Source organism: Colletotrichum fructicola (genome assembly GCF_000319635.2).
Source record: "Colletotrichum fructicola Nara gc5 chromosome Unknown KSG_Nara_v1_contig09, whole genome shotgun sequence".
Lineage (NCBI taxonomy): Eukaryota > Fungi > Ascomycota > Sordariomycetes > Glomerellales > Glomerellaceae > Colletotrichum > Colletotrichum fructicola.
The window spans coordinates 2,936,945-2,960,861 of NW_027094059.1; the positions used below are offsets into that span (position 1 = coordinate 2,936,945).

A 23,917-nucleotide genomic window follows, 5' to 3' on the forward strand; every position below is an offset into this window, starting at 1 on the left:
GGTGAAGAAGGGGGTCCTTCGAAGAAGGGTCGGTCGGCTCAACGGCGTTGCGGTGTGTGCGGTAAGACAGGCCATAATGCGCGAACATGTTCTAAAGATGTAGAATCGTCTAGCGATTCATGTACTGACGAGAGCTAATTGATTTTATACGTTGTGGTTGTATAAACTTATAAAATGTTTGAAAGGTTGGAAAAAGTGCGCGGCTGACTGGTAAACCACGTTAATTAACTTCTATTTTACCTCTATAATAACTACTTTTTAACTATATATTTCTAGTTATTTCTAATAATATAAAGTAAGTTATTAATTATAAGATTTAAAGGGATATTAATAATAAGAATAGCTGAAACTTAAATTAAGATTTAAGCATAAGAGGTATTTAAAACTGTTAACTATATATATATATATATATATATTAATAATAGATAAAAAGGTAATAATAATAATTAATATCATAAGAAGTAAAAATATATAAGTATAAATAATAAAGAAGATATAAGATAATAAATATTTCTTATAAAAGATAGCTAATTATAATACTTTTTATACTATTTAAACTACTATAATAACTTCTACTTCCTTAGAAAATTTTAAAAAGATTACTTAAAGTTTAATATTTTAAGAGTAGTCTATAGAGTATTAACTAGATATAGAGATATTATAATATTAATAATAGTAGTTATTATATTTTAGTAACTATATATATTAGAATAAATAAGGTACTAACTAATCTAGTTATAGCCTCTTATTAGTTAGATCTATTTGTAAATAAGATATTAAGTCTAATAATTTAATTAAGGGGTAATAAATTACTTACTTAGGTGGTAGCAATAGCGTTAACTTAGCTGATTGGCTTGTATTACTTGCTAAGTGACTTGCACTTGCGGCAGCGCTGATTCACCGCTGCCGCCGCCCTCGCCTTACGAGTCCGCGCCCTCTCATCTACCACCTTTTCATTCACACTTTCAACTTTCCCAGCATCCGCCGCTACCACCGCCCTCTCTCTACGAGCCCGCGCCCTGTTGTCACCCACCAGCAACGCCCACTCAAACACAACACACCCCGTCAGTATCGCGAGCAGGTAGCAGAACCACCGACTCGGCACCTCGTGCCCCGCAGCCAGGTAGGTTGCCCGGGCGGAGAGGGCGAGGAGTGCTATTCCCTGCGGTAGCACGGCGTTGGCGATGAAGCCGAGGGCCCTTTGCCCTATGCCGGGATTCGAGTCCGGGAAGACGCGCAGGCTTGCTAGGAGGCGGTGCAGGCTCTGGGCGCGCTGGCGGCAAGGGATGGAGGGGCATGAGGTCTCGGTGAAGGTGTCGATGAGCTCGGCGCAGATGAGGAGGGTGGTGAAGAAGAGGAACGCGCTTATTATGAGTATTCCGAGATACTCGAGGCAAGTGACGTCCGACATTTTTGGTGCAAGATTGGTTGGGATAGAGTCGGTTTGCTGCTCATTCAGATGGATGCGGCTTTTCGCGTCTGTAGATGATTCGAAGTAGAGATGATAGACTGAAAGGAACGACTGGGGGCCTCAGACCGTTTATTTTGTGCCATGACCGGAGGAATGACGATGCCATCAAGGTTGACGATGACCAGATGGTCAGATAACGCCATCCCGTTGTGCCAATAGGTTTGAGCCATGTATCGTTTTGGGTCAATATAATGAATTCCAACAATCTAGCTTCCACTGACTCTAACGGGGCGTAGGTACGTTGCAAAACTCTGAAGACGGTAGGCCATCGTAAGCCGAGCCTGTCCCTCCTTAGCAGAGCCTCTTGCTGTCAAATCTCTTCTTCGCTTCGTCGTCACACCCTCCACAACACCATGCCCTCCATCGTAATCCCCATCACCTGATACCTCTGATGGCTCCCAGCCTCCTAACGGTCATCCATCACCCGCGGCGCCGATGCATACCCCGCCTCGCCACCATCCTCCGTCGCCTCCCTGCCCGTCCTCGCCTCTCGGCTACGCCGCGCTGACATCACCGCCCAGGGGCAAACCAGACACCCCATGAACAACGCAACCAGATACCAGAACCACCTATCCGGCTCCTCGTGTCTCGCAGCCAAGGAAATGCCCCATACGATGATGGCAACGAGCATCGAGCCTACGGGTAGGGCGGCCGCGCCAATGAAGCGGACAGTGTCCTCCGACATACCCGGGTCCGAGTCGGCAAAAAGACATAGCCGCTGCGGTAGGTGCAGGCAATTTTGTAGCTGGCGGCCGCGGCGGATGAAGTTGTCGGAGTTGCTGACGAAGGCCTCGACGACCATGGCCCAGACCCCGCCGATAGTGACGATGAGGGATATGACTGCTATAGCGGTCACCGTGAACTCAATAATCGATTCAAGTAGAGGAAGGGTAATATCCATTGTTGCAGATTTCATGGTCTTGGTGGTTTGGCTCTGGGTAATTTCAAAAGTTTCTCCTTTATCTTTTCTCAATAGGGGGTGGAATAAAATATGACGAGCTGTGGGATACCAGAACTCGAAATCCTCTTTTTGTGCAATCTCGATCATCGGAAGGTGTGTGATCAAGGTCCTTTTCCCCTTCCAGCCTTTCTTCGTAGTTTGCCGCTGGTGGGCACACCTTCCTGGCTGCTGAATGACTCTGAAGGAGAAATATGTAAGGGCCAGGATGACGCGATCAAGGTAAGCCAGACAGAGCGGTAGTATTCCCCAACAGAATGGTAACTTTCAGCAGCGAGCCGTTTTGAAACGACCATGAACCATCGAAATATTGAAAGATGAAGGGCGGCGGCCATCACAGGGCGAGGGATTCTCGGCTCAAACGGCTGACCTTCTAAGTCCAATCGATGTGAATGTCTGGCGCCGAATGGAAATGTCTCTCCACGAGACATTTCCGCCGAAGGTTCGCGCAAGAATGTTGTCAGAGGGGCGACGGTATCTGGTCCTCAGGCTGTTTCAAGGAAAATCCCAAGACAATGTAGCATACCTTTGTAATCCGCTCGATATGGCTTGAAGCACGAGTCAACAACGAAGGTCAGAGCTCATAAATACGAAGAACTTGTAATACGAAGGGTGGTAGTGATACGAAAAAGCGTTACAACCCTCTTCGCGTAGTCTGACTAGTTGATATTACTCCGAGTCCGGGAGGTAGACGCGATTGAGGCTCAAAAAGTCGAAAGCAGAAGCCTAGTTTAGCTTAGTCTTTAAGTACGTAAATGGTGTGTGCTATAGTCGATCTAAGTCCTCAGATCTTGGCGTCTCGTCCAAGACCAGTCTGTCCAATAGCAAACTCCTTCCTCTCATCCGCAGACAACCTCGTCTCGGCCAACTCTCCCTGAGAACCCTCCTCAACGGTGGCAAGCTTGTCCGTCTCGATGGGCACGTGGTCGCGGACGACGAGCCACGTAGGATACACAGCAAGACCCAGAAGGATCGTGTTGATGGCCAGCGGCACCCGACCTCCATGCCACTTCCTCGTGTTCAACCCAAACGCCACAGCCTGCGCAAAACTCTCCTGTCCTCTCAGTACACCAGAGAATCTAGCAAGCTCAGAGATGTTGTCCGTCTTGGTCGCCAGCAGGTAGTATAGCCAGTTCTGCAACGCCTGTCTCGCAAAGTCCCACAGCAGCAAAACGAAGAAGCCCTCGGTGAACCCCTTGTCCTCCCAGTCGTATGCCGGCGGGTTGGCAGTGTACTTCTCCTGGATAACCCATCCGTACACCCATGCGATGATGTGCCAGACGACGACGTAGTAGAATCCAATGTTGATCCTCTTCTTGACGCTGAAGCCCTTGTAGTCTAGCAGAGTGCTGATAAGCTGGCTGGACAAGAGCGTGCCGAAGTTGCTCACAAAGCCGATGAGCGCTCTTGCTCTGACACCAAAGTAGTATGACTGGAAGTTGCCGCTGTACTGGTTAAAGTACGCCGCCCAGAATATCGGTAGCAGCAGCAGCACATCCTTCCTCTTCGAGATGCGGAACAGCTCCCTGAACTCGGCCGAGAAGGACTTTTCCGCCTTGATGATGACCTTGCTCCCGTCGGTACGCTGCACCTTTTCAGGCGGCGAGAGGGCCAGGGCCAGGGGTACACTCAGGCACTGCAGCGCGATGAAGACGAGGTAAGTCTCGTATCCAACCTTGCCCTTCTTCTTCGCACCAGCGTCATTATTGAGCGCCAACACGATGGCACCGCCTACCAGAGGCCCCCCTGTGCGAAACCAAAGCCAGATATTCATGTATTTGCCTCTCTTCGCCGGTTCCGGGTAGCCCAAGGCTACTGCACCTTCACTGGCCCAAAAAAGTCCGGCACTGACACCGCATGCCGCGGCACCGACAAGCACGAACCAGACGTTACCGAAACGGTTGTTGCAGTACAGACCGGCGGAGTAAAGAGGGTATCCCACGGCGCCGAGAAGGAGAGTGCGGGCAAGGCCGATGCGGTTGGCGATGGGACCACCGAAGAGGCAGAGGAAGCCCATGAGGCCGAACACCAGGGCGTTGGCGGCATTGACGAGGAATGGTTCCTGAGCGCCGCCTGCGCCGAGAGCATTCATCGCGTTCCAGAGGCCGGGGGCCATGAAACCTATTTGGCACTGTTAAAATCATGTTGCACTCAGGAGTGACAGGGAGACACACCGACACCACCAATAACGAAGGCGTTGAACAGCGTTGAGTGGTACCAGACACGCTTTACCGGCTCAGACGCCGGAGCGTGGTCCCAGACCTCCGAGACCGGAGTCTTGGTCGGTTCTTCAGCCATCGTTGATTTTAGGCTTGAGTCGTGATGAAGTCGTTGCGTCGTGAGCCGCAACGTCCAGTGGGATCAGCCAACCTTATATCGGATAAAGTCCGCCTCGGCTCACATCGTGATTATTCCCGTTGTAAACCGCTGCTGAAAAAAAAGCTCTTTCTCCAAATTTTCTCGCGTGGAATGACTCCTCATATTGGTGCAAAATGACGAATATGCTAGTGCAACGTTGGAAGTGCCGTTGAATCCACCTGACAGCGAGAATCTTGGCCCCCATTGGACCTCCGAGTGGAGGCCGTCGATCCATACCCCGGGAAGATATCCGTATTCGGTAGGTCTTTTCTGACAGAACCACATTCACGGGAACCATCTTCTTGGCACGATGGAAGTTGACCGATGTTTGGTTTCGTGGGGTTGGTTGATGGTGCGGATGGGAAAGCTTCGCCTGGGAATGGCATCATGAAAGACCTAGCTCAGTAACATAAGATGGACGAAATTTTCTGTCTTGGCAATTCTAGAGACCAAAATCCTAGAGCTTTGCCTTAATTTGCTTCTTCTGCTCATCTCTCTCCTTCAACTCCCTCCACCACTTCTGCTTCAAGGCCAACACCCCGAATCCCAACAGCCCCCACTCATCCTCCCACGCAGGCAACTCATACCCATCGGTCCCCTCCGCAGGCGGCCCAGCCACGTCCTTCAAAAAGTCGAAATACTCTTTAAAGTCAGGCTTGATCTCGTGAAATTGCGATGTAGGCCCCTTGTACTGCAGCCGCTTCACCTCCCACTCGTCCTGCTCCCGGGGTGACGGCAGGCCCCCGCCGCGGTTGGCGAAGTACCGCGCCACGGCGACGGCCTGGTACTCGTACACCCGGAACGAGATGGCGGCCTTGACCTGTCCGACCACCGTAAGTGAGGGGTCGGCGATGTTGAACACGTGCTGGTAGAAACCCGACAGCCGGCCGCTGGGGGTGACGGGGTCCGGGATGAGGAAGGGGTATGAGAGGCGGTACCCCGTGCCGAAGTGGACCTTTTCGATGCCGTCTACTTCCGTGCCGTCTTTGAAGGTGACCTTGACGAGTTTATCTGCCCCGACGGACAATTTCGTGATTTCTGGTTTGAGAACGACGTTGGGCAGCTCCCAAGCGTCCTTGAGAATCTCGTTGTACCCGCGCTGAGCAACGTAGAGAGGACCTGAGACGATGTTATGAATTTCCGAAGCGGTGTCTGAGGCTGAGACGTTGCCGCCAACAACCACGACTTTCTGTGGTGGTGATTAGATGATGACTCCGACGTTTGAATTGACACGGTTGGACTCACCCTGTCGAAGTAGTCTTCCGGAGAGCGGTACGCCTTCGAGTGCTCAAATCTCTCAGGTAACGCAGCAAATGTCTCCTTAAGACCTGCAATGTTCGGGACGTACGGCACACCGTAGTGTCCAGTCGCAACGATTACAGCATCAAACTCATCCTGCCACCAGTAGTCCCTCTTCTGGCCCTTGAGATAGTACTGCGTTTTCCTGAGCGTCAGCCTCCACTTCTTCCCGATTTTCTCAACTCGCTCAACGTGGGTGTTGAGGGTGATAAGATGATTGAATGGCTCGGCAATCTCTTCCAGGTACCCGGCGACCTTCTCCCAAGGATGCGTCGGATTCGCCTTTCCGAAGCGGTTGATGGACGTTGATGAATGTACTGAGGGGAAAGGCTTGTAAGTAAAAGCCATGACTTGTGAGCCGACGTTGCTGTCCAGGGAAGGGTAGATGCCCGTTTTGGCAGTTAAATTTTCAGACGCTGGGAGGAGCGATTGTGGAAACTTTGAAGGAAGGTTCCTGGTTGGTTGACTTGAGTGTGGTGAGAAAGGCTCTGGCTTCTCGTCGTAGATCCTGAGCGGCATGTCAGTCATCTATGCATGCGCATTCGCCGAGGATGACCTACCATGTCCCTCCGATCTTCTCTCTTCTGTCGAATAATTGGATCCTGTCAAACGCCTTCTCTTCACTCAGCGCCTTCACAGCTGATATGCCGGATGGACCAGCCCCAATGATGGCTACACTTGAATATCTGGGCGCCATTTTGCACTCAATTGGCATTTGTGAGATGTCTCGTAAGTTCTCAAACAGATACGAACCGAATATGTCGCTTCCTTTTGGCTCTACAAAGATTCTCGGCATGTCTTATATCGTAAGCCTGTTGACGAATAGGTCCCGCATATGACGTGCTTCGCGGAACGCGAGACTCGGTAGCCTGCAGTTCCACCCCGAAGCTTGGTTCTTCTCTGAGGTCAATTGCTCTGCAAATTGCGAATCAAGGAGATAAGCTGAGTATGTGGCCAATTATGTTGCAATTGAATCGCATATTATTCAGCTCAAATGCGGGACGGTCCGCTTCATGGGGACGGTGTAGCTTGCGGCTTCCACTGACAGGGGTCAAAATGATCCAGAACGATGGTACAAATCCATTGAGATATCATCCATCTCGGTCACAAACGATTTTCCGACGCAGTTGCTAGAATGTCCGTCAGGTTGACACGAAGTCCATGATCTTGTACCACACTTCATCTCCATCATCAGCCGTGTCACTGCTGAACAGCTTGCCGCAAGGACTGCGTTGTGTTGTCTCGGAAGGCTTGTACAGCCCGTCGTCCGTGTCGATAAGAGTCCGAACGATTTCCCGACTGAGGTCGGGATGTCCTTGGAAAGTAATGATGCCCTTCTCCTTACTACATGAGATCTCACATCTCCCTGCTAACGCTGTGAAGTCTGGGGCAAGTCGTGATATGTAGCGCTTGTGGTACTTTTGCAACAACTGACAATCATCTTCAGCTAAGGTTTGGTCTAAAGGTTCGGAGATCATGCTTACCAAAATTTCCTTTCCGAATAGCTTCTTGCCTTCTGGCGTCAGGTTAATCTCTTCAACTGCAATCTTCACAATCCGTTATCAGCTCCACATACGGCGTTGTCTGTAGCAGTAAGACGTACCCTAGGCCCCTCTGCAAGAACATCCAAGACCCCGCCAAAGGCATAGTGAACCGCTTGATGTCCCCAGCAAAATGCAATAAGCCTAGTGTCAGGGAGTGCGCCTGCATCGCGGATCAAATCAAGCACGCGCAACGCCCATTCCGGCTTCTCCTCCTCAAGCAGGTTCACGGTTCCTCCCGTCAAAACGAACAGGTCGTAGTCTTTGGCTGGGGGCAGGGTCTCGCCATCAGCTGCGCGATAGTGATCAACTTGAGCGTGGGGAATGCTGCGACGGACGAAGTTCGCCGTAGCATCGATCGTCATCTGGCCCCAAGGCTTAGTAGTCGAGAAGTCTTGGATGATGGCGGCCTTGTAGGGCTTCGAGGCTCCTTTCGCCTGGGTCATGCTGCTTGTACGCACCGTTTAGGAGGTGGCGATGTGTAGTTGATAAAAAATGCCAAAGGTGCCCATTGAAAAGGCCTGGATGCCTTTCGGATGCCTTTCTTGCCCCAAAATTTCTATGAAGATAAACCCGAGGCCATGTTATCATTCTTTCCTAGCATGTATCCTACAGTAGGAACGGCTCGGCGTAAGTGGATTTTAGACGGCCGGGATCTGGGGCCGGTCGGAGTATTGTCCGACAGCCCGGATATGTATCCACAAAGGAGGTCTTGTCGGCCTCCAGTCCGACAACAAACCCAGCTGTCACCATAACGCCTCGATGTGTTTCTCGCATATGCTGTGTGACTGTGATGGGACCGCGGTGCATGAACATGCAACTCAATGCATGGCAGAGAACTGCATGACCGCGCAAGTTGAAGGAAGCCAATCACGGGTAAATGAGACCGCGAGGAGATACAAAGAGCGCGAGGTTGGACAATCAATGTTCCAATATGTCACTGTGAGAGCCAGGTTCCCCGCAAGGTGATATGATACTACCAAGACCTGCAGATTATCTGCTCCCACCCCCGTGTATTCCACCACCCAATGAACAGGTGGACCGAGCCTGTGCCGGGTATCTGGAAAACATGTCCATCACTTGGCTGACCATAAAGGCAAGCCTCAATGTCGTTGTTCCTTCTGTTTCTACGGTTCGGGCAGGAGCCGACGGTGCATTTGCTTCCGATATTGAGCGGGCGTTGTATCATCACCCAGATATCCCTTGCTGCAGACCCATGGGAAGACATGACAGAAACCCATGTCACTTGGAAGACAGGCGTAGAGGTTTCTGGATATATCAAGTAGATCTCGGTATCTGTCTAAATGTTTACACGAGTTCCGTCACATTGACTTTTCGACAGTATCATATCTTCTCACATCCTTTCCTTCGACAACGGTGAGCCCGCGGCAATATGTCTCCCACCGATCTCGAGGGCATGAAGCCCGAGGCAAACACGCCTGAAACCGATGTTCAGAGCATATCCAAGGGTGCTGTCGAGGTCGGTCACACGGACATTGGCTACGACTACTATCTCGAATCCCAAGCCATGGATCCGGCACGTAGAGACGCCATCGCCAAGCAGGTTCTGAGAAAGATTGACCTCATTTTGTTGCCCTCGGTATACACCTTCCTCCACCTGGACCACCACCGTAGAAGGCAGAAGCTGATCTGAATTCCTGCAGATGTGTCTCATCTACCTCATGTCTTTCCTCGACAAGCAGACGCTCAACTATGCGAATGCCTATGGCCTCCAGGCCGATCTCGGTCTCGAAGGGCGGGACTATTCCTGGGTGGCCTCGATCACCAACATCGGCTATCTCTTATTCTCCTACCCATCGAGCTGGTGTCTCCAGCGTTTTCCGATCGGAAAGTTCGTCTCGATCATGCTTCTGTGTTGGGGCACATTGCTAGTCGCCACCGTCGGCGCCAAGAACTTTGCTGGTATCATGACGCTTCGCTTCCTTCTTGGCGGGCTGGAGGCTTGCATTGGCCCGGCATGGATGCTTGTCACATCCATGTTCTGGACTCGGGACGAGCAGCCGTTGAGAATGTGTATCTGGCTAGGCTGCAACGGTATCTCGTTGATGCTTGGCTCGGGGATTTCCTGGGGACTTGGCACGACGACACATACCGCCTTGGCCCCTTGGCAGCTCATCTTTCTGGTATGGACCCTTTCATCGTTTACTTCAACCTCAAAGGTTCATAATAACAGGCTATGATCAGGTCATTGGAGTGATTACTCTCTTTATCGGAGGGATTGCACTTTTCCTATTCCCGTCAAGCCCGGTTGACTTCAAACTCTTCACCCACGAGGAGCGGGTGGTCTCCGTTTGGCGAGTAGCCGACAATCATACGGGCATCAAGCACAGCCAATTCCTACCTTACCAGATGAAGGAAGCTTTCTTGGAGCCTCGCGTATGGTGTGTTGCTTTACAGCAAATCTCCATTGGCATCATCAATGGCAGCCTCACGAACTTCACCAGCGCCCTTCTCAAAGGCTTTGGATACAACTCCATCGAGACATTGAAATGGCAACTGCCCAGCGGGGCATTTCAACTTGTCCCAACCGTCATCCTCGGCTATCTTGCTTCGCGTTACAGGAACATTACCGTTCTCATGAGCGTACTTGCGGGTGTTCCGTCTATCGCAGGAATCATTGGCATCGCGCTCATTCCCCTCGAGCGTCCTCTGGCACTTACCGCATGCTGCTGGCTTCTTGGAGTAATTGGCGCTGCGATCATTCTGAATTGGTCCATTGTCGCGGCTAACTTTGCCGGCCACACGAAGCGCATGACGGTCAATGGGGTAAACTTCATCTGCTATGCTGCGGGGAACATCATCGGCCCTTTCATGTTTGATCCCGAAGAGGCTCCGCGATATATGTCTGCCATAAAAGCGCTTTGTGGCATGTATTCTAGTTGCATATTTTTCACGGCATGTATCGGCGGCTTGATGTGGTGGGAAAACAGAAAGCGCGACGCGCGGCTTGCTGAAATGACAGGGGGCGAGCACGTCAACGCGGGGCATGGCGATACCGAGGTGAACGAGGTTGGCTTCACGGACCGCACCGATAAGGAGAATCCTCATTTCAGATACAAGCTCTGAGATTAGAATTGGGCTTGGAGGCCCATTCAGCCATTTTCAGCAGACTTGAGCTTTCATACACCAGGATTACTTCAATCAATGAATGCAAGGCCAACATATCAATTGCTCTAAATTCCATCTTCAACTTTGTCCTCCGAGATGCTGTTTGAGATGAACACCCCAGTCAACGGACGAGGTTGGTCGGCTACAACGGCCTGAACCCCGCCTCCCCGGCTTATCCTCCGCTTATCATCCCGGATCCAACCCTATCATCCGACCTACCAAAGAGGACATCATGCATGCAGCTCGACGGCGCACATCAATGGAACGTGACAATCAACTCCCCGCATAGTGCTGTCTACCCATCGTCTCATTATCTTTTCCGGGGCGGTAATCTTTGTCCCGATAGCTTGTGCCCTCCTTGCCGCCTCTCTGATCTTATCGTCCAGGCGTTGAAGATTAATGTCTGCCAAGACGGGCGAAGATAAGTTGATTGGAGCCGCAGCTGACGTCGTCCGATGAGGAGGCAAGATATATCTACCATGTGCAGCACACTTACCATGTTGGTTCAGAGGTCCCACCAGCTCGGTCTCGCCCAGCCCTCTGGTCGGCTATTTTGATGTCGCCCCCCGATAGTTGGGGGTTGGCTCCGCGGGAATCCTTATCTGGACCGTTGGCTGCCGACCAGGGTCTGTGTTGCCTCCGGCATTTGGGGTAGAGTTTGTAGTAGTGATATAAGCCGATCCCAACTATGCGCATTCAGCCAGGTGACTTTTTGCCAGCACGTCGCTCAGAAGCTGCCATATTGTGAACCTTCCTGCCTTCGTCCCTTCTTGTGCGCATTCTCAGGTATCTGCCTGACCCCGCAACAATCATGGGCTCTCAACCCGAACCTCGCATCGTTGATGAGGAGAAGAAGGTCGCGATTGTGTCTGATGACAATGCGCAATCAGACACTAAGAGTGAGGTGATCGGCGACTCGCATCTGAGTATGATCTTCGTCCATTTCAGCTTTTGACACCCAGTATTGACCAAAGTTCGCAGTCGAGGTCGAGGGCCGCTACACAAAGGAAGAGTTCCACAAGTTGAAGAGGAAGATTGACCGCTACCTGCTTCCTCTCATGTGGCTCTGCTATGGTATCCAGCAAACAGACAAGACTGCGTTGGGAACCCAAGCCATCTTCGGCTTGCGTGAGGATACCGGTCTGGTGGGCCAACAGTACTCGTGGTTGACGACAATCTTCTGTACGTGATCACCCCCCCCACATTCCGAAACAGGCCCGGGACAGTACACTGACATAGTGGAACCTAGACATCACATACATGGTTTGCGAATTCCCAAGCAATGTCGTCGTCCAACGTTACAAGATGGGTCGAACCCTGTCAATCTACATGATTTGCTGTAAGCCTCATCTGCTCATATGATATACGCCGAGAACGGTTTACTGAAATTCATCAACAGGGGGCATCATTGTCTTGTGTATCGGGTTTGCTAAGAACTTCACACACCTCATTGCGCTCCGCGCTCTTCAGGTATGCCCAACGTCAAATGGAAGAAAATTGTCTATCAGCTCACCAAAAGATTAGGGAGCATTCGAGTGTTGTATTAGTCCAGGTTTCATGCTTCTTGTGGGAACGTGGTACAAGACCCGTGAACATGCATCTCGTTCTCTTGTCTTCCAGAGTGCCAATGCTGGCTTCGGTGTCATTGCCAGTCTGATCATGTACGCCATTGGTTCCGCAACCCAGGGCAGAGAAGGAGTGCAACCTTGGCGGTACATCTCCTACGTAAGTCGACAATTACGATATGTTGCCCAAATAGCAGTACTGACTAGACAGTTCTTGGGAGGTCTTACTACCTTCGTCGGATGCCTTTGCTTGCTTCTTCTTGGCACACCATCGGAGGTTCTTTGGTTGAATAAGGAGGAGAAGGATATGGTGAGTGAACTTTTAAATCGTCACATGCTTTCTTGTCTAACCTCGTGCAGGCAAGCGCTCGTATCAGATCAAACAACACCGGAAACGACAAGACCGCTATCAAGGGCTGGAAGTGGAAGCAAGTCCGCGAGTGTCTCATTGACCCTTGCTTCTGGTTTGCTGGCATGAACGCTTTCCTTAGCTCTGTCCCGAACGGTGGCTTGACTACCTTCGGTAGCATCGTCATCAAATCTTTCGGCTTCAGTGAGTGGCACTTTTTCCAACCTGTTCGAGTTGAGATACTGACTCCCATATAGCCAGCTTGCAGACCATCTTGATCGAGATTCCCCGATCTGTGATGTCAGTCGTCATCTTCATCTGCGTCGGCTTGACCTGCAGCAAGTGGTCCAATCTTCGAATGTTCTTCATGGCCGGCTCCGTCCTCCCGCCCTTCGCAGGATTCTTGGGCATGTCGCTCCTCCCCAACGACCCCGCCATCAAGTGGACCAAGTGGGGTTGCTACTTCATCACGGTTCCCTTCGTGCTTGGTCTTTTCCTTGCCTGGACCCTCATTCCGAGCAACACCGCCGGTCGCACCAAGCGTACCATCACCAGCAGTTTCACCTTCGTTGGATACTGCGTTGGCAACATGGTGGGAAGTCAGATCTTCAAGGAGAAGGACGCGCCGAAGTACACCCCTGGAACTATCGGATGTGCCATTTGCTTCGGGCTCGAATTTGCGCTTATTCTGACCTGGCGCTTTGTTTTGGTCCGAAGGAACAAGAAGAGAGATGCGCAACAGGCAAACGATGGCCTGACTGTCGAGGAGCGAGAGAAGAAGGGCAAAGAGTACGGTGAGGCAGACTACACTGACTTTGAGAACCCCTACGTAAGTACCGCCTTGTCTTCAACTATCTTCGCAACTAACGAAAGCCATAGTTCCGGTACACCCTATAGGCATGGATGGAATGTGTGACATTCAGCAGTGGCCATAGCTGTCATGGAAGACCTCTCTGTGAGATCGACAAGACAGACTGCTTCCACTTAGATGTCGTAGGCGGGCTGGCGGGGTTAAGATCTAATAAAGATACTATCACAATGATTCCACTTAATACATCTATTCAATGAAGAGACAGCTTCCTCGTGATGGCCATGACGAGCGAAATGCAGGTAGTGCGCGATCAATGAGTTGGAAATATTCCTGCAGATCAGTGGTCGTCTTTCAAGGCTTCCAACGTCTGACCAGGATGTGCATAATTATATAAACAATCGTACCAAAGCCCAGCATGCCAGAAATAACGCCGAAACCCATGAGATATTTCGGAGCATCGTCTGTAGGGAAAAGATATGCGCCATAGATTTGCGCCAAGTTTCCGAGAGCATTCATCAGTGCCAGCGCGATCGCACGAACCTCTGCGTCCATGCTTCCGAACGTTGAGCTGGCAAAGGACAGAGACATCGCGTTAGATGCCCACAACCCAGCGGCCATGAGAACAAGCAGAACGTATCGCGCTGTAAAGTTGTACACCACGCAGACGATGATCGAGGTGATCATGCTGAATGCGAGCCAGGCAGCGATGACTAGTCCGCGATGATCGGGTATTTTGTCGCCGAAGTAGCCGGTAATTGCCGTGCAGACGAAAGCGAATGCGTAGATGGGGACCTGATTCTTGTAAGAAAATATCAACAACTGGCATTTAATGAGGCGGGTGTACCGTCATGTACTGAGCCTGGACTGTTGACGTAAAGCCAAGTCCATGGACAAGAGTAGGATAGAAATAGGAGAGTGTAGAAGAGCCAACAATCACCTGTGTCTTGGTTAGCATATCATAATGCTGAGCGACCCGATTTTGAATCTTACCATGTAACCAAATATGAACCCCCAAGTTCTCCAATCTCTCAGTGCCAACATGAAAGATTCACCCTTGCCCAGCTTCTCATCAGCGTTTCGAACCGTGACATTGTCTTCTTGTAACCTCGCGACCGCAATTTCTCTCTCTCTGGGTGTCAGCCTCGTTGAAGTTGCAGGAAAGTCCAACAAGATGAAAGCCGAGATGCCAGCCCATCCAATGGTTGCAACACCTTCGACGATGAAGAGCCACCTCCATCCCCGAATCCCATGTGCCCCTTCCAAGCCACTGGTAATCGCACCAGCAAGCAACCCGCCAAATGCTCCGGAAAGAATTGCCGCAGACATGAAAACGGCAAAACGTCTCGATTGTTCTCCCCGCCGATACCAGGAAGAAATGATGAGAAGGATTCCAGGGGCGAAACCACTTTCCATTATTCCAACAAAGACACGAAGCACGATGAGGTGATGGTATTCTTTGACGACGGACATGATGCATGTGAGGACGCCCCAGAGAGCCATGATGAATGGAAGATATAGTGACGGTCGGGTTCGGACGAGGATCATGTTGGAAGGAGGTTCGAAGAGGACATAGCCAACTACACGTTGTTAGAAGACTCAGAGCGCTGTGCGTCATAGCTAGAAGATAGAACGCACTGAAGAACACGACCAAGACGATGCTGTATTGAGACGACGAGAGGCCAATGTCATCAGCCATTCCTGCGATCTTGGCATTTCCAATACTGTACCACAGGATTATATGTTAGCTAAGCTGTCCAGTCGAGTCATTGACTGTTGACGTCAAGGGTTTATGTACTGACTTGGTTCGGTCCATGTATGACAAAAGGTACATCAACCTAATGGGTGTCGGTCAGCGTTCTGTCTGGAGTCGCTAGTTACAACTGAGCAGAGTATTACCAAATGGTCGGCATCAGGAAGAGGTCGATCTTCTTGACAAGAGCTTTCTCCTCCTCCTCTGTCCATGTGATTGTCTGGCCTGACGTTTCGATGTGCTGGGGCTCATTCCCCATATCTTTCTGGTCGTTGGCCTCCATGCTTGGAGACGATGATTGTCTTCGAGAGACCATCGTGGATGGCGAGTTGGAGTCTTGTCTGCCTGTTATCAATTTTCAATGGAAAGAATGATAGAATCGTGAAGATATCGAGAAACAGGATGTATTAAGCTGACATTTCGCTTATGGGAGTGGTGCAAAGATGCACAACAGCTTAATCTTATAGAATGACTTGAAGTGTCGGTGTCCCAGCTTATCCACTGCCTCAGTTAATGGTGCAGTCCAAAGGTTAGCTAGCTGGCCACTCCGCAAATTCCTTTGTCCTTCCCCGAGCCCCTATCCCTTCCTCTCTCCAGCTCTCCACAAAGCGGCTAACCACCCCGTGGAGGAATCGTGGGGACCATCCCCAGAGTTGTACTCCCCGGAATTTGGGGTTACCAGGGATGCACCATGAACTTGGATGGTGTGGTTCCCGGATGAGGGGAACCCAATCGGCTCCCTGGGTGAGACGCAAATGGCGGGTTGCCTCGACGCGAAGGCTATATTCAGCTGTGCCTCGAAGCGAGTCCCCGTCGCCTTCCACGTCGCATCGAATGGAATTCGTGGCACAACCACGCCATGTGACTCCATCTCTTGGAATTGTTTTTCGGCAGTTCTGAGTGGGGAATATGGTCCGATAAGTCCAGCATTCGTGCCGATGTCTGCTAGGAGAATTCCGCTGAAATCTCGTTGTGTTAACTCGGTGTGGAACCAAGATCTGCGCATCGGCATACGCTACGAGCCAGATACCAAGTTATCATAAGTCCTGCACACTGATATATCATCGTGCTGAATTCTCCTACCAACGTAAATCATTCAGCCCTTCAACATCCTTTATCATCCCATCAGAACCCCACAAATCTGCGAAGTCCTCTCTTCACGGTCACATCATCCTGGGTTCCTGATAGCCAACATGTCTCCAAGCGCAACCGCAGACTCACAAGCCAACAATGGCGCTGCCTCAACAACACTCCCTGCCGCTGCCCCGCCCTCTTCAACAACCCCAGAGTTTCTCAACACCCAGCCCGGCCCAGACCATGACTGGAAGGTGTCGTTGAGGAACAAGGTTGTCGCCATCACCGGTGCCAACAGAGGAATTGGCCTCGGCATCGCTGAAGTCTGCTTAGCCAACGGTGCCAAAGTAGTCTACTCTCTGGATCTTTTCGAGCCAGGCGAGGAGTTCCAGGCCGTCCAGAAGGCAAACCCCAAGCGCATCCAATATCTCCACTGCGACGTCACCTCAGAAGAGAGCGTCACATCCGCAATCGATGCCATCATCGCCAAAGAGGGCGCAATTCACGGTCTGGTCGCGAACGCTGGCATGACAAAACATCAGCCGGCGCTCGACTTCAGCCGCGCGCAGCTCGAGCAGCTGTTCAATCTCAACGTCTTCGGGGCTTACTTCTGCGCGACCACTGTTGCCAAGCGCTTCATCGAGCTCGGGATCAAGGGTTCCATCGTCTTCACCGCGTCCATGACCTCGTATCGCCCCAACCGCGCGGCGCCGTCAGCGCCGTATGGTGCGACCAAGGGTGCTGTCAGGAACATGACCCACACACTCGCCATGGAGTGGGCGAAGCACGGTATCCGAGTCAACTCGATTTCTCCTGGTTTCGTCAAGACTGCGATGACCTATTTTGTCGACCAGGCCCCTGATTGGAATCTGAAGATGCAGTATTACGGGGGCATGCCCCGGTTAGCCGACCCGAAGGAGCTTGGTGGTGCGTATGTGTATTTGCTGTCGGATGGAGCCTCATACACAACAGGCATTGACATTCCTGTGGCTGGAATTGTTGGAGCTTGGTAGAGTGTCAATGGGAAAAAAGGCAGGCAAGAAGTATCATAGGGGTATCCGCCATAGAATATAGAGGTTCTATGACTGTTGGTGTCATAAAGCACCAATTCCAGTCATCCCCTCGGTGTTTCTCTTTACTGCGACATTCTTCTTGCTGTTTCTTCTCCCCTGGTGTTTCTCGGCATTTTCAGTGTCTTCCTCATGCTACCTATCCATTGTTGTCGAGACTTTTTGTCATCCTTGCCCTCCCTCGTCGTCCTTGCGATTCAGTTCACAATGGCGCTGCCCGCTTTACCTTCCCAGTAAGCGAAGCACCTATAATTCCATTCTCCAAGCAGTAGGAAACGTGCGGCTAGCAAAATCAACATGGGCGATTAGTTTTGTGATTGAACTGGCAATGCTGGACTATGCAAAAAGCACAGCGAGAAAGAAGATGCTACAACAAGCTGCAGATTAAAGAGCAACGCGAGGCGCAATCATGGACGTAAATGCATATGGGATAGGGGTATTGATGTCAGATTCTTCAACTCGACTAGAAACCTTCCTTCCATATCCTTTCTAGCTCATCGGTAAGCCCTTTTGATGGAAAGCTGCTGATCGTGACTGCTCGGTTCAATGTTTCGAGTAACTCCGTCTGTTTCTCACCGTTCTGGGCACATTGTCCGACTATGTAACCCGTTAGCACCATTCAAATACCACGACAGCAGGCAAACCCACCAGCAAACATCACCTGCACATTCAAGAACGCCGAGGCAGGATCGTTGTCATTGCAAACTTTTGCAACGCCACAGACGCTATGTAGACTCTCGTTGAGAAGCCTTTGTCGTCGCCTATAAGCGTTAAGTCCGCCCGTAGAGGGCTGCGCGAGAAGAACAACGGCTCGTGCAAAGTGATACATCTGCATCGCCCCGGCGTTCCTGGGCGGATGAATCCAGATTGGGTCGAAAACCCCCTTACTCTGAGTTGCAGCGGGGCCCGGAGCTTGACCGACATGATGTACGGACGGGGAAGCTGAGCTGGGGCGGCTCGCACGAGAAACTGTATCCGAGACCGCTCCTCCAGAGATAGGAGCAAAGGAAGTTGGTAGCGCCTCACGCCATTCCTCCAGAGACCGAAGGAGGCGGTTTCCGAGGTTGATTCGTTGTTGCAGGTCTTGCATGGAAGAGGCTGCATCATACGCGGCGTATGCGACGCATTTTGCAGCAATGAACAACACCCTACTGGCGAGATCATCTGGTTTTAGTTCCTGTAATGTCTTCTGGGGCTGGAAGATAGTCAGTGTTCGACGGCCAGACCTGAAGGCTGCCCAAATATCCTGGCGGATCCATGCCCACCACACTGCCCTCCTGAAACTGTCCGCGGACTCGGCGTTGTTATCTTGTGATCGTTGAATCCAGAACGCTCCGCGGAGGTGGCGTTCCCAATCCCCATTGTTGGAGGGCCCATTGGAATCGAACATCTCATACGTGCTGATCATTATGGCAGTAGCCAGTATCTCATGTGAGTTGGCATAAGATGGGTATAGCAAAGTGTGTGACAGATACTGAAGCGTCTCATAGTAGTACTGGGTTGCCGAGCGGGCCGCTTCTTCTTGTGCAGGGCTGGCAGGAAGAGCTGAATCTGGTAAGGGATGGCATGCTCCGCCAGGCCTTGAGACTTTGGGACTGGGTCCCAAGGACATGTGTCTGGCAGCAACAGCCAAAATGGATTTGAGAAGTCCGGCGTTGCGAACTGCGAGATGGGGGACCATGTTGGAGAAATGCCGCTCAGGATCAAAGAGATCTAAGATAGGTCCTACAATATCGACGTAGTAACGGAAATGAAACAGTTCATCTTCGGACAGCTCAATATTGCTGGAGGTGTTCCAGGGGGGAGTAATGTGGCCCTCGCTTCGACCAAAGATGGGCAGCTGGTCGTCCTGCTCAGTTGGTGACTCTGGCAAGGGGGTCTGTCTCCGAGACAGGGTACTCTCGTCAAATACCCATCTAACCTCGCCATTAGGCAGGCTGTTGAGCCGTTGGATATTGTTGATAGCATCCTGTGCCAGCAGATCGTACCACTCGAAGGGGGATATGTTGAGCAGTGATGTCTGGCTCAATGCCAGGGGCGAGAAGCCGATATCCGCATCGGAGACTGCAGCAGGCTGTAGAGTACTGTTGTCGACTCCAAGAGAGCCGGTCGGGTTGAAGGAGGCCACGAAAGGTGCCGTAAAGTCGGCCGGACGAGCGGCCGGTGATCCTGTTGTGCCTGCTGCTGTTGGCGAACTAGCCAGAACACTCTCCGCTTGTTCCGTAGTTGGCACGGCATCCTCGACGCTGTCGGCCTCGGCACTTTGATCGGCGTTGGAAACCGTAGAGTCCGCGCGTTGACGAGTCTCTGAGTCGTTCTCGCCTGTTGGAGCTTGGGCGTATTGGCAGTCACGGTCTGACTTGGAACACTGAGCGCATTTCGGCTTTCCCTCGTCACACTTGATACGCCGCCTCCTACATGTCAAACTGCAGCCAGTACGCATGAATTAGCAGTGGAGGACCCCACTTAGCACAAAAAGACACAAATAGAAGAACTCACCATCCTGTGGATGTTCGTAGGCCTCGTGCTCGAGACGGCCGGACTCGTCGCGGTCGACTTTCTTGCCCAGGCGTCGCAACCGAAGAGGCCGTTGACCGTCGTCTGCTGCTTGCAGATGCCTCCATTGGCCGATCTCGCGTCGAGGATAGTGTCGCCCTAGCAGAAAATAGAGGCTCTCGACGGAGTAAGGTTCGCTGGGCCTCGTTGGCGATCTGGAGAACACCAAAATCAGTCGAGTGCTCGACTTCGTCTCGAGGCATTTCCAGCCTTTAAGTAAACTGGAATGCGCAGTGGAGAGCGGTTTCAGCGCCTCAAACCCCTGCTTCTTTCCCCGCAGCCCCCGCAAACGCGCCGACAAGTTTAGTGCTATTGAGCGGCGACATGTTGTATTCATAGTTCAGATGGCGTGTTAACCGGCGGGAGGATACTACGCTAGTAGTCTCTGCTTGATCGGTGACAAGCAACAGCGATGGATCATCTTTCCCCGCCTATAATTTTCGAATGATCCTTTTCCTGTTCACGGTTATGTACCTGATTGAATGAAACATGTTTGGAAAAACATTGAGAAGAGACGTGGTAGCATTGCGCGTCGGTTCGGTCATCCTGGGGTGAGCTGTAGAGTACAATACATTCCCACTGCGAGTGCTTGAAAAGGATCCACAATTGTGGCTTCGACGCGAGGCCATCCATAACAAAGGCACTGGCTTCGCTTCGTGGCTCTTCGCTTCGGGGTTTCCAGATCTCAGTTCATCGACGAGCAACACAGAACCACTTTCGTCTTCTCCTCAATGCGACTGAGGTGCGATAGGGGCATCCCCGCACCAGACCTTTTTCCCCATGGGCGATGATCTGGCGTCGCATCGGACGTTAAACCATAAGCTGCACGACGCGGGGCAGTTTGTTTCGCCCTCAGGCGGCATGACGACCACAGACAAAGCAACATGACGTGAGCGCCAACAAGTTATAAGAAAAAGCTATGTAGCCTCACTATGTGTCAACAACTCTTCGAAGACCATCAAAGAACCACTCGCCGGACAGCATAGTAACACCAGCATCCAGCAACATGGCGCCGTCACTTGAGCTCTACGAGAAGGCCACCCAGAATCTGCCCGTAAAGCCGAACGTCACGAATGTTCATGGTGTTCCTGCAGTGACCGATTTTCAATTCGAGAGCTCCGACAAACATGACAGAGTGTTGAAGGTGTTCCGAGCCTTCATCGCTGATCAATGTCAGCAGTTCAATGGCGGTCATCCTGGGTAAGTTACAATGCTCTCGAATCCTGTCAGCTCACAACCTCGTCTCTAACCTTCGGTGTAGCTCCGCCATGGGAATGGCAGCCATAGGCATTGCCCTCTACAAGTATGTCATGAAGTATTCTCCAAGCAACTGCGAGTACTTCAACCGAGATAGATTCGTTCTCTCAAATGGTAAGTCTCCCTTGGATATTTCATTCCCTAGGTCTGAATGCTAACTCCAAACAAGGCCATGCTTGTCTTTGGCAGTATTTGTTCATGCACCTCATCGGTGTTAAGAGCATGACCGTCGAGCAGCTTAAATCATATCACTCCGATAAGACCGACTCCATTTGTCCCGGCCACCCCGAAATCGAGAATGAAGGCGTCGAAGTCACAACAGGTCCTCTCGGCCAAGGCGTAGCGAATGCGGTCGGTCTTGCGATGGCGACGAAGAACCTCGCGGCGACATACAACAAGCCGGGATTTGAGGTGGTGAACAACATGACCTGGTGTATGATCGGCGACGCATGTCTTCAAGAAGGCGTTGGCCTTGAAGCGGTGTCACTAGCAGGCCATTGGAAGCTCAAAAATCTCTGCATTATCTACGACAATAACTCGATCACGTGTGATGGAACAGCGGATGTGGCGAATACGGAAGACATCAACGCCAAGATGAGGGCGACTGGGTGGAACGTTTTGGACGTGCTTGATGGAAACTCCAACGTTGCCGGTAGGTCATTTCCTCGATAATGCTTCTTTCTTTCAGAGATTCTATACTGACTCGGTTTTTTTCAGCCATTGCCAACGCCCTAATTGCCGCGCGAAGCAGCGACCGCCCGACTTTCATCAACGTTCGCACAACGATCGGATTCGGCTCACTCAAGGCTGGTGACGCAAAGACACATGGCGCCGCCCTCGGTGTTGACGATGTTGCCAGCATCAAGAAGAGCTTCGGCCTAAACCCCGATGAACACTTCCACATCCCGAAGGACGTCTACGACTTCTTTGCTGACGCCGTTGAGTGCGGCAAAACCTACGAAGCGGACTGGTCCTCAACTATCCAGAAGTACTCCCAGGAGCACCCCGAGCTCGCGGCCGAATTCAAGCTCCGCGTGGACGGAAAGATGCCCGACGATTGGACAAAGTACATCCCGAGCCACGACCAGCTCCCGACGGAGCCCACGTCTTCTCGAAAGTCTGCGGGCATCGTGGGCAACCCACTCGGAGAGAAAATGAGAAACTTCCTGATTGGCACCGCCGACTTGACCCCGTCATGTAATGTTGCATACAACCAGAAGGTTGACTTCCAATCTGTGAGTCCAATCTCCCTGTGTCCGTGATCAAGGACCACTTCTAACCCGCCTTCAGCCCGAGCTTCGTACCGCATGCAACTTGAACGGCGACTACTCCGGGCGCTACATCCACTACGGTATCCGCGAACACGCCATGTGCGCAATCTCCAACGGCCTCGCCGCCTTCAGAAAAGGCACATTCCTCCCCGTCACCAGTTCCTTCTTCATGTTCTACCTCTACGCCGCGCCGGCCGTTCGCATGGCTGCCCTGCAAGGCCTCCAGCAAATCCACATCGCGACCCACGACAGTATCGGCACCGGCGAGGACGGTCCCACGCATCAGCCCATCGCCCTGCCTGCATTATACCGCGCCATGCCGAACACGCTCTACATCCGCCCGTGCGACTCGGAAGAAGTGGCCGGCGCCTTCATCACGGCCATCAACGCGACCGAGACGCCCACCATTATTTCTCTGTCGCGTCAGAACCTGACGCAATACCCCCAGCACTCGTCTCGTGACGGCGTTGCCAAGGGTGCGTATGTCTTCGTCGAGAATGACGACTTTGACGTGACCGTCATCGGCGTGGGCTCAGAAATGGGCTTCACGATGGAGACGAAGGAGCTGTTGGAGAAGGAGGGTGTCAAGGCGCGTGTGGTGTCATTCCCGTGCCCACGGCTGTTTGAGCAGCAGTCGCGGGAATACAAGCAGTCCGTCTTGAAGCCGCGGTCGGGCAAGCCGACGGTGGTGATTGAGGCGTATGCGGCAAATGGCTGGGAGAGGTACGCCGATGCTTCGTTCTCGATGCGCCGGTTTGGCAAGAGTCTGCCGTCCAAGGCAGCGTACGATTATTTTGGTTTCAAGGCGACGAGGATGGTGCCCAAGATCAAGGAGCTTGTAGAGGAGGTGAAGAGAGATGGTATTGAGGTTCTTCGGGGTGACTTTAGAGACTTGAACGGGCCACTGGGAGTTGGATTCGAGCATTGAGATCCGGCTTAGAGAGTAATCATGTAAGAGTCTCCAGAAGGATATTTGCTGAAGTGGCATTCGATGGGATTGAGCATCTATCCATTGACGTTTATTGATCTACCATGTGCTCTTCTTCAACAACGATTATTATCATGTTCTTAGCAGCTATGCACTGCGCCTTAAATCTTGCCATGAGAAATGAAGAGTCTACGGTAGTGAATGCCACTTATCAACCCTGTATGTCTGAGAAGAATATTTCATGCTTGCGAGGGTCGCGATCGGCAAGCTACCCCGCATAGCCTAAATGTAATAAGCTTCAGGGGCGGAGTTCCATTGTTGGGGAACCTAGTCTTCCTCTGCAGTGACCCCGCGCAGATCTCCCCTCTTGTGACCCCAAGACAGGCCAGCAGCTTCATGTTTATGTTCCTTCAGGATGGCCTCGGGCTAATTGAAGGCGCGATAGACGTCATGAACCAAGCTGTTGGGAAACAGGAGGGGTTGGGTTCCGTTTCTCCCGGATCATCATCCGTGTGGAGGAATTTGGAGGG

The 23,917-nt window shown here is 51.7% G+C and overlaps 11 protein-coding genes across 11 annotated transcripts; 4 read left to right on the forward strand and 7 right to left on the reverse strand.

Annotated features, from left to right (window-relative positions):
* Positions 1-859: 859 nt before the first annotated feature.
* CGGC5_v015124 (uncharacterized protein) lies at positions 860-1,411 on the reverse strand (the record flags this gene model as incomplete). Its single annotated transcript, XM_032027562.1, has 1 exon — positions 860-1,411. The coding sequence occupies one exon, from the start codon at positions 1,409-1,411 to the stop codon at positions 860-862; it is 552 nt and encodes a 183-aa protein (XP_031876073.1).
* Positions 1,412-1,877: 466 nt separating this feature from the next.
* CGGC5_v015125 (uncharacterized protein) lies at positions 1,878-2,372 on the reverse strand (the record flags this gene model as incomplete). Its single annotated transcript, XM_032027563.1, has 1 exon — positions 1,878-2,372. One exon carries the CDS (start codon positions 2,370-2,372, stop codon positions 1,878-1,880), a length of 495 nt encoding a protein of 164 aa, XP_031876085.1.
* An 841-nt stretch (positions 2,373-3,213) lies between these two features.
* CGGC5_v015126 (UNC93-like protein) lies at positions 3,214-4,727 on the reverse strand (the record flags this gene model as incomplete). Its single annotated transcript, XM_032027564.1, has 2 exons — positions 3,214-4,550; positions 4,604-4,727. The coding sequence occupies 2 exons, from the start codon at positions 4,725-4,727 to the stop codon at positions 3,214-3,216; spliced, it is 1,461 nt and encodes a 486-aa protein (XP_031876072.1).
* A 517-nt stretch (positions 4,728-5,244) lies between these two features.
* On the reverse strand, positions 5,245-6,783 carry fmo1-2 (Thiol-specific monooxygenase; the record flags this gene model as incomplete). The annotated part of the gene is made up of 3 exons (XM_032027565.1): positions 5,245-5,976; positions 6,033-6,594; positions 6,647-6,783. The coding sequence occupies 3 exons, from the start codon at positions 6,781-6,783 to the stop codon at positions 5,245-5,247; spliced, it is 1,431 nt and encodes a 476-aa protein (XP_031876075.1).
* A 445-nt stretch (positions 6,784-7,228) lies between these two features.
* Positions 7,229-8,073, reverse strand: chyE-0 (Glutamine amidotransferase-like protein chyE; the record flags this gene model as incomplete). The annotated part of the gene is made up of 3 exons (XM_032027566.1): positions 7,229-7,516; positions 7,571-7,633; positions 7,690-8,073. The coding sequence occupies 3 exons, from the start codon at positions 8,071-8,073 to the stop codon at positions 7,229-7,231; spliced, it is 735 nt and encodes a 244-aa protein (XP_031876086.1).
* Positions 8,074-9,020: 947 nt separating this feature from the next.
* CGGC5_v015129 (putative transporter) lies at positions 9,021-10,714 on the forward strand (the record flags this gene model as incomplete). The annotated part of the gene is made up of 3 exons (XM_032027568.1): positions 9,021-9,227; positions 9,292-9,771; positions 9,833-10,714. 3 exons carry the CDS (start codon positions 9,021-9,023, stop codon positions 10,712-10,714), a joined length of 1,569 nt encoding a protein of 522 aa, XP_031876061.1.
* Positions 10,715-11,567: 853 nt separating this feature from the next.
* Positions 11,568-13,567, forward strand: CGGC5_v015130 (putative transporter; the record flags this gene model as incomplete). Its single annotated transcript, XM_032027569.1, has 9 exons — positions 11,568-11,682; positions 11,738-11,938; positions 12,006-12,095; positions 12,156-12,226; positions 12,281-12,481; positions 12,533-12,631; positions 12,682-12,874; positions 12,928-13,499; positions 13,550-13,567. 9 exons carry the CDS (start codon positions 11,568-11,570, stop codon positions 13,565-13,567), a joined length of 1,560 nt encoding a protein of 519 aa, XP_031876067.1.
* Positions 13,568-13,832: 265 nt separating this feature from the next.
* On the reverse strand, positions 13,833-15,547 carry prlL-11 (MFS transporter prlL; the record flags this gene model as incomplete). Its single annotated transcript, XM_032027570.1, has 6 exons — positions 13,833-14,273; positions 14,326-14,418; positions 14,472-15,058; positions 15,117-15,202; positions 15,281-15,316; positions 15,378-15,547. The coding sequence occupies 6 exons, from the start codon at positions 15,545-15,547 to the stop codon at positions 13,833-13,835; spliced, it is 1,413 nt and encodes a 470-aa protein (XP_031876066.1).
* An 877-nt stretch (positions 15,548-16,424) lies between these two features.
* On the forward strand, positions 16,425-17,318 carry mtdH (NADP-dependent mannitol dehydrogenase; the record flags this gene model as incomplete). Its single annotated transcript, XM_032027571.1, has 1 exon — positions 16,425-17,318. One exon carries the CDS (start codon positions 16,425-16,427, stop codon positions 17,316-17,318), a length of 894 nt encoding a protein of 297 aa, XP_031876060.1.
* A 520-nt stretch (positions 17,319-17,838) lies between these two features.
* Positions 17,839-20,134, reverse strand: CGGC5_v015133 (Transcriptional regulatory protein moc3; the record flags this gene model as incomplete). Its single annotated transcript, XM_032027572.2, has 3 exons — positions 17,839-17,972; positions 18,024-19,801; positions 19,875-20,134. The coding sequence occupies 3 exons, from the start codon at positions 20,132-20,134 to the stop codon at positions 17,839-17,841; spliced, it is 2,172 nt and encodes a 723-aa protein (XP_031876063.2).
* An 803-nt stretch (positions 20,135-20,937) lies between these two features.
* DAS1-0 (Dihydroxyacetone synthase) lies at positions 20,938-23,387 on the forward strand (the record flags this gene model as incomplete). The annotated part of the gene is made up of 5 exons (XM_032027573.1): positions 20,938-21,131; positions 21,193-21,302; positions 21,358-21,840; positions 21,906-22,423; positions 22,479-23,387. 5 exons carry the CDS (start codon positions 20,938-20,940, stop codon positions 23,385-23,387), a joined length of 2,214 nt encoding a protein of 737 aa, XP_031876064.1.
* Positions 23,388-23,917: the final 530 nt, after the last annotated feature.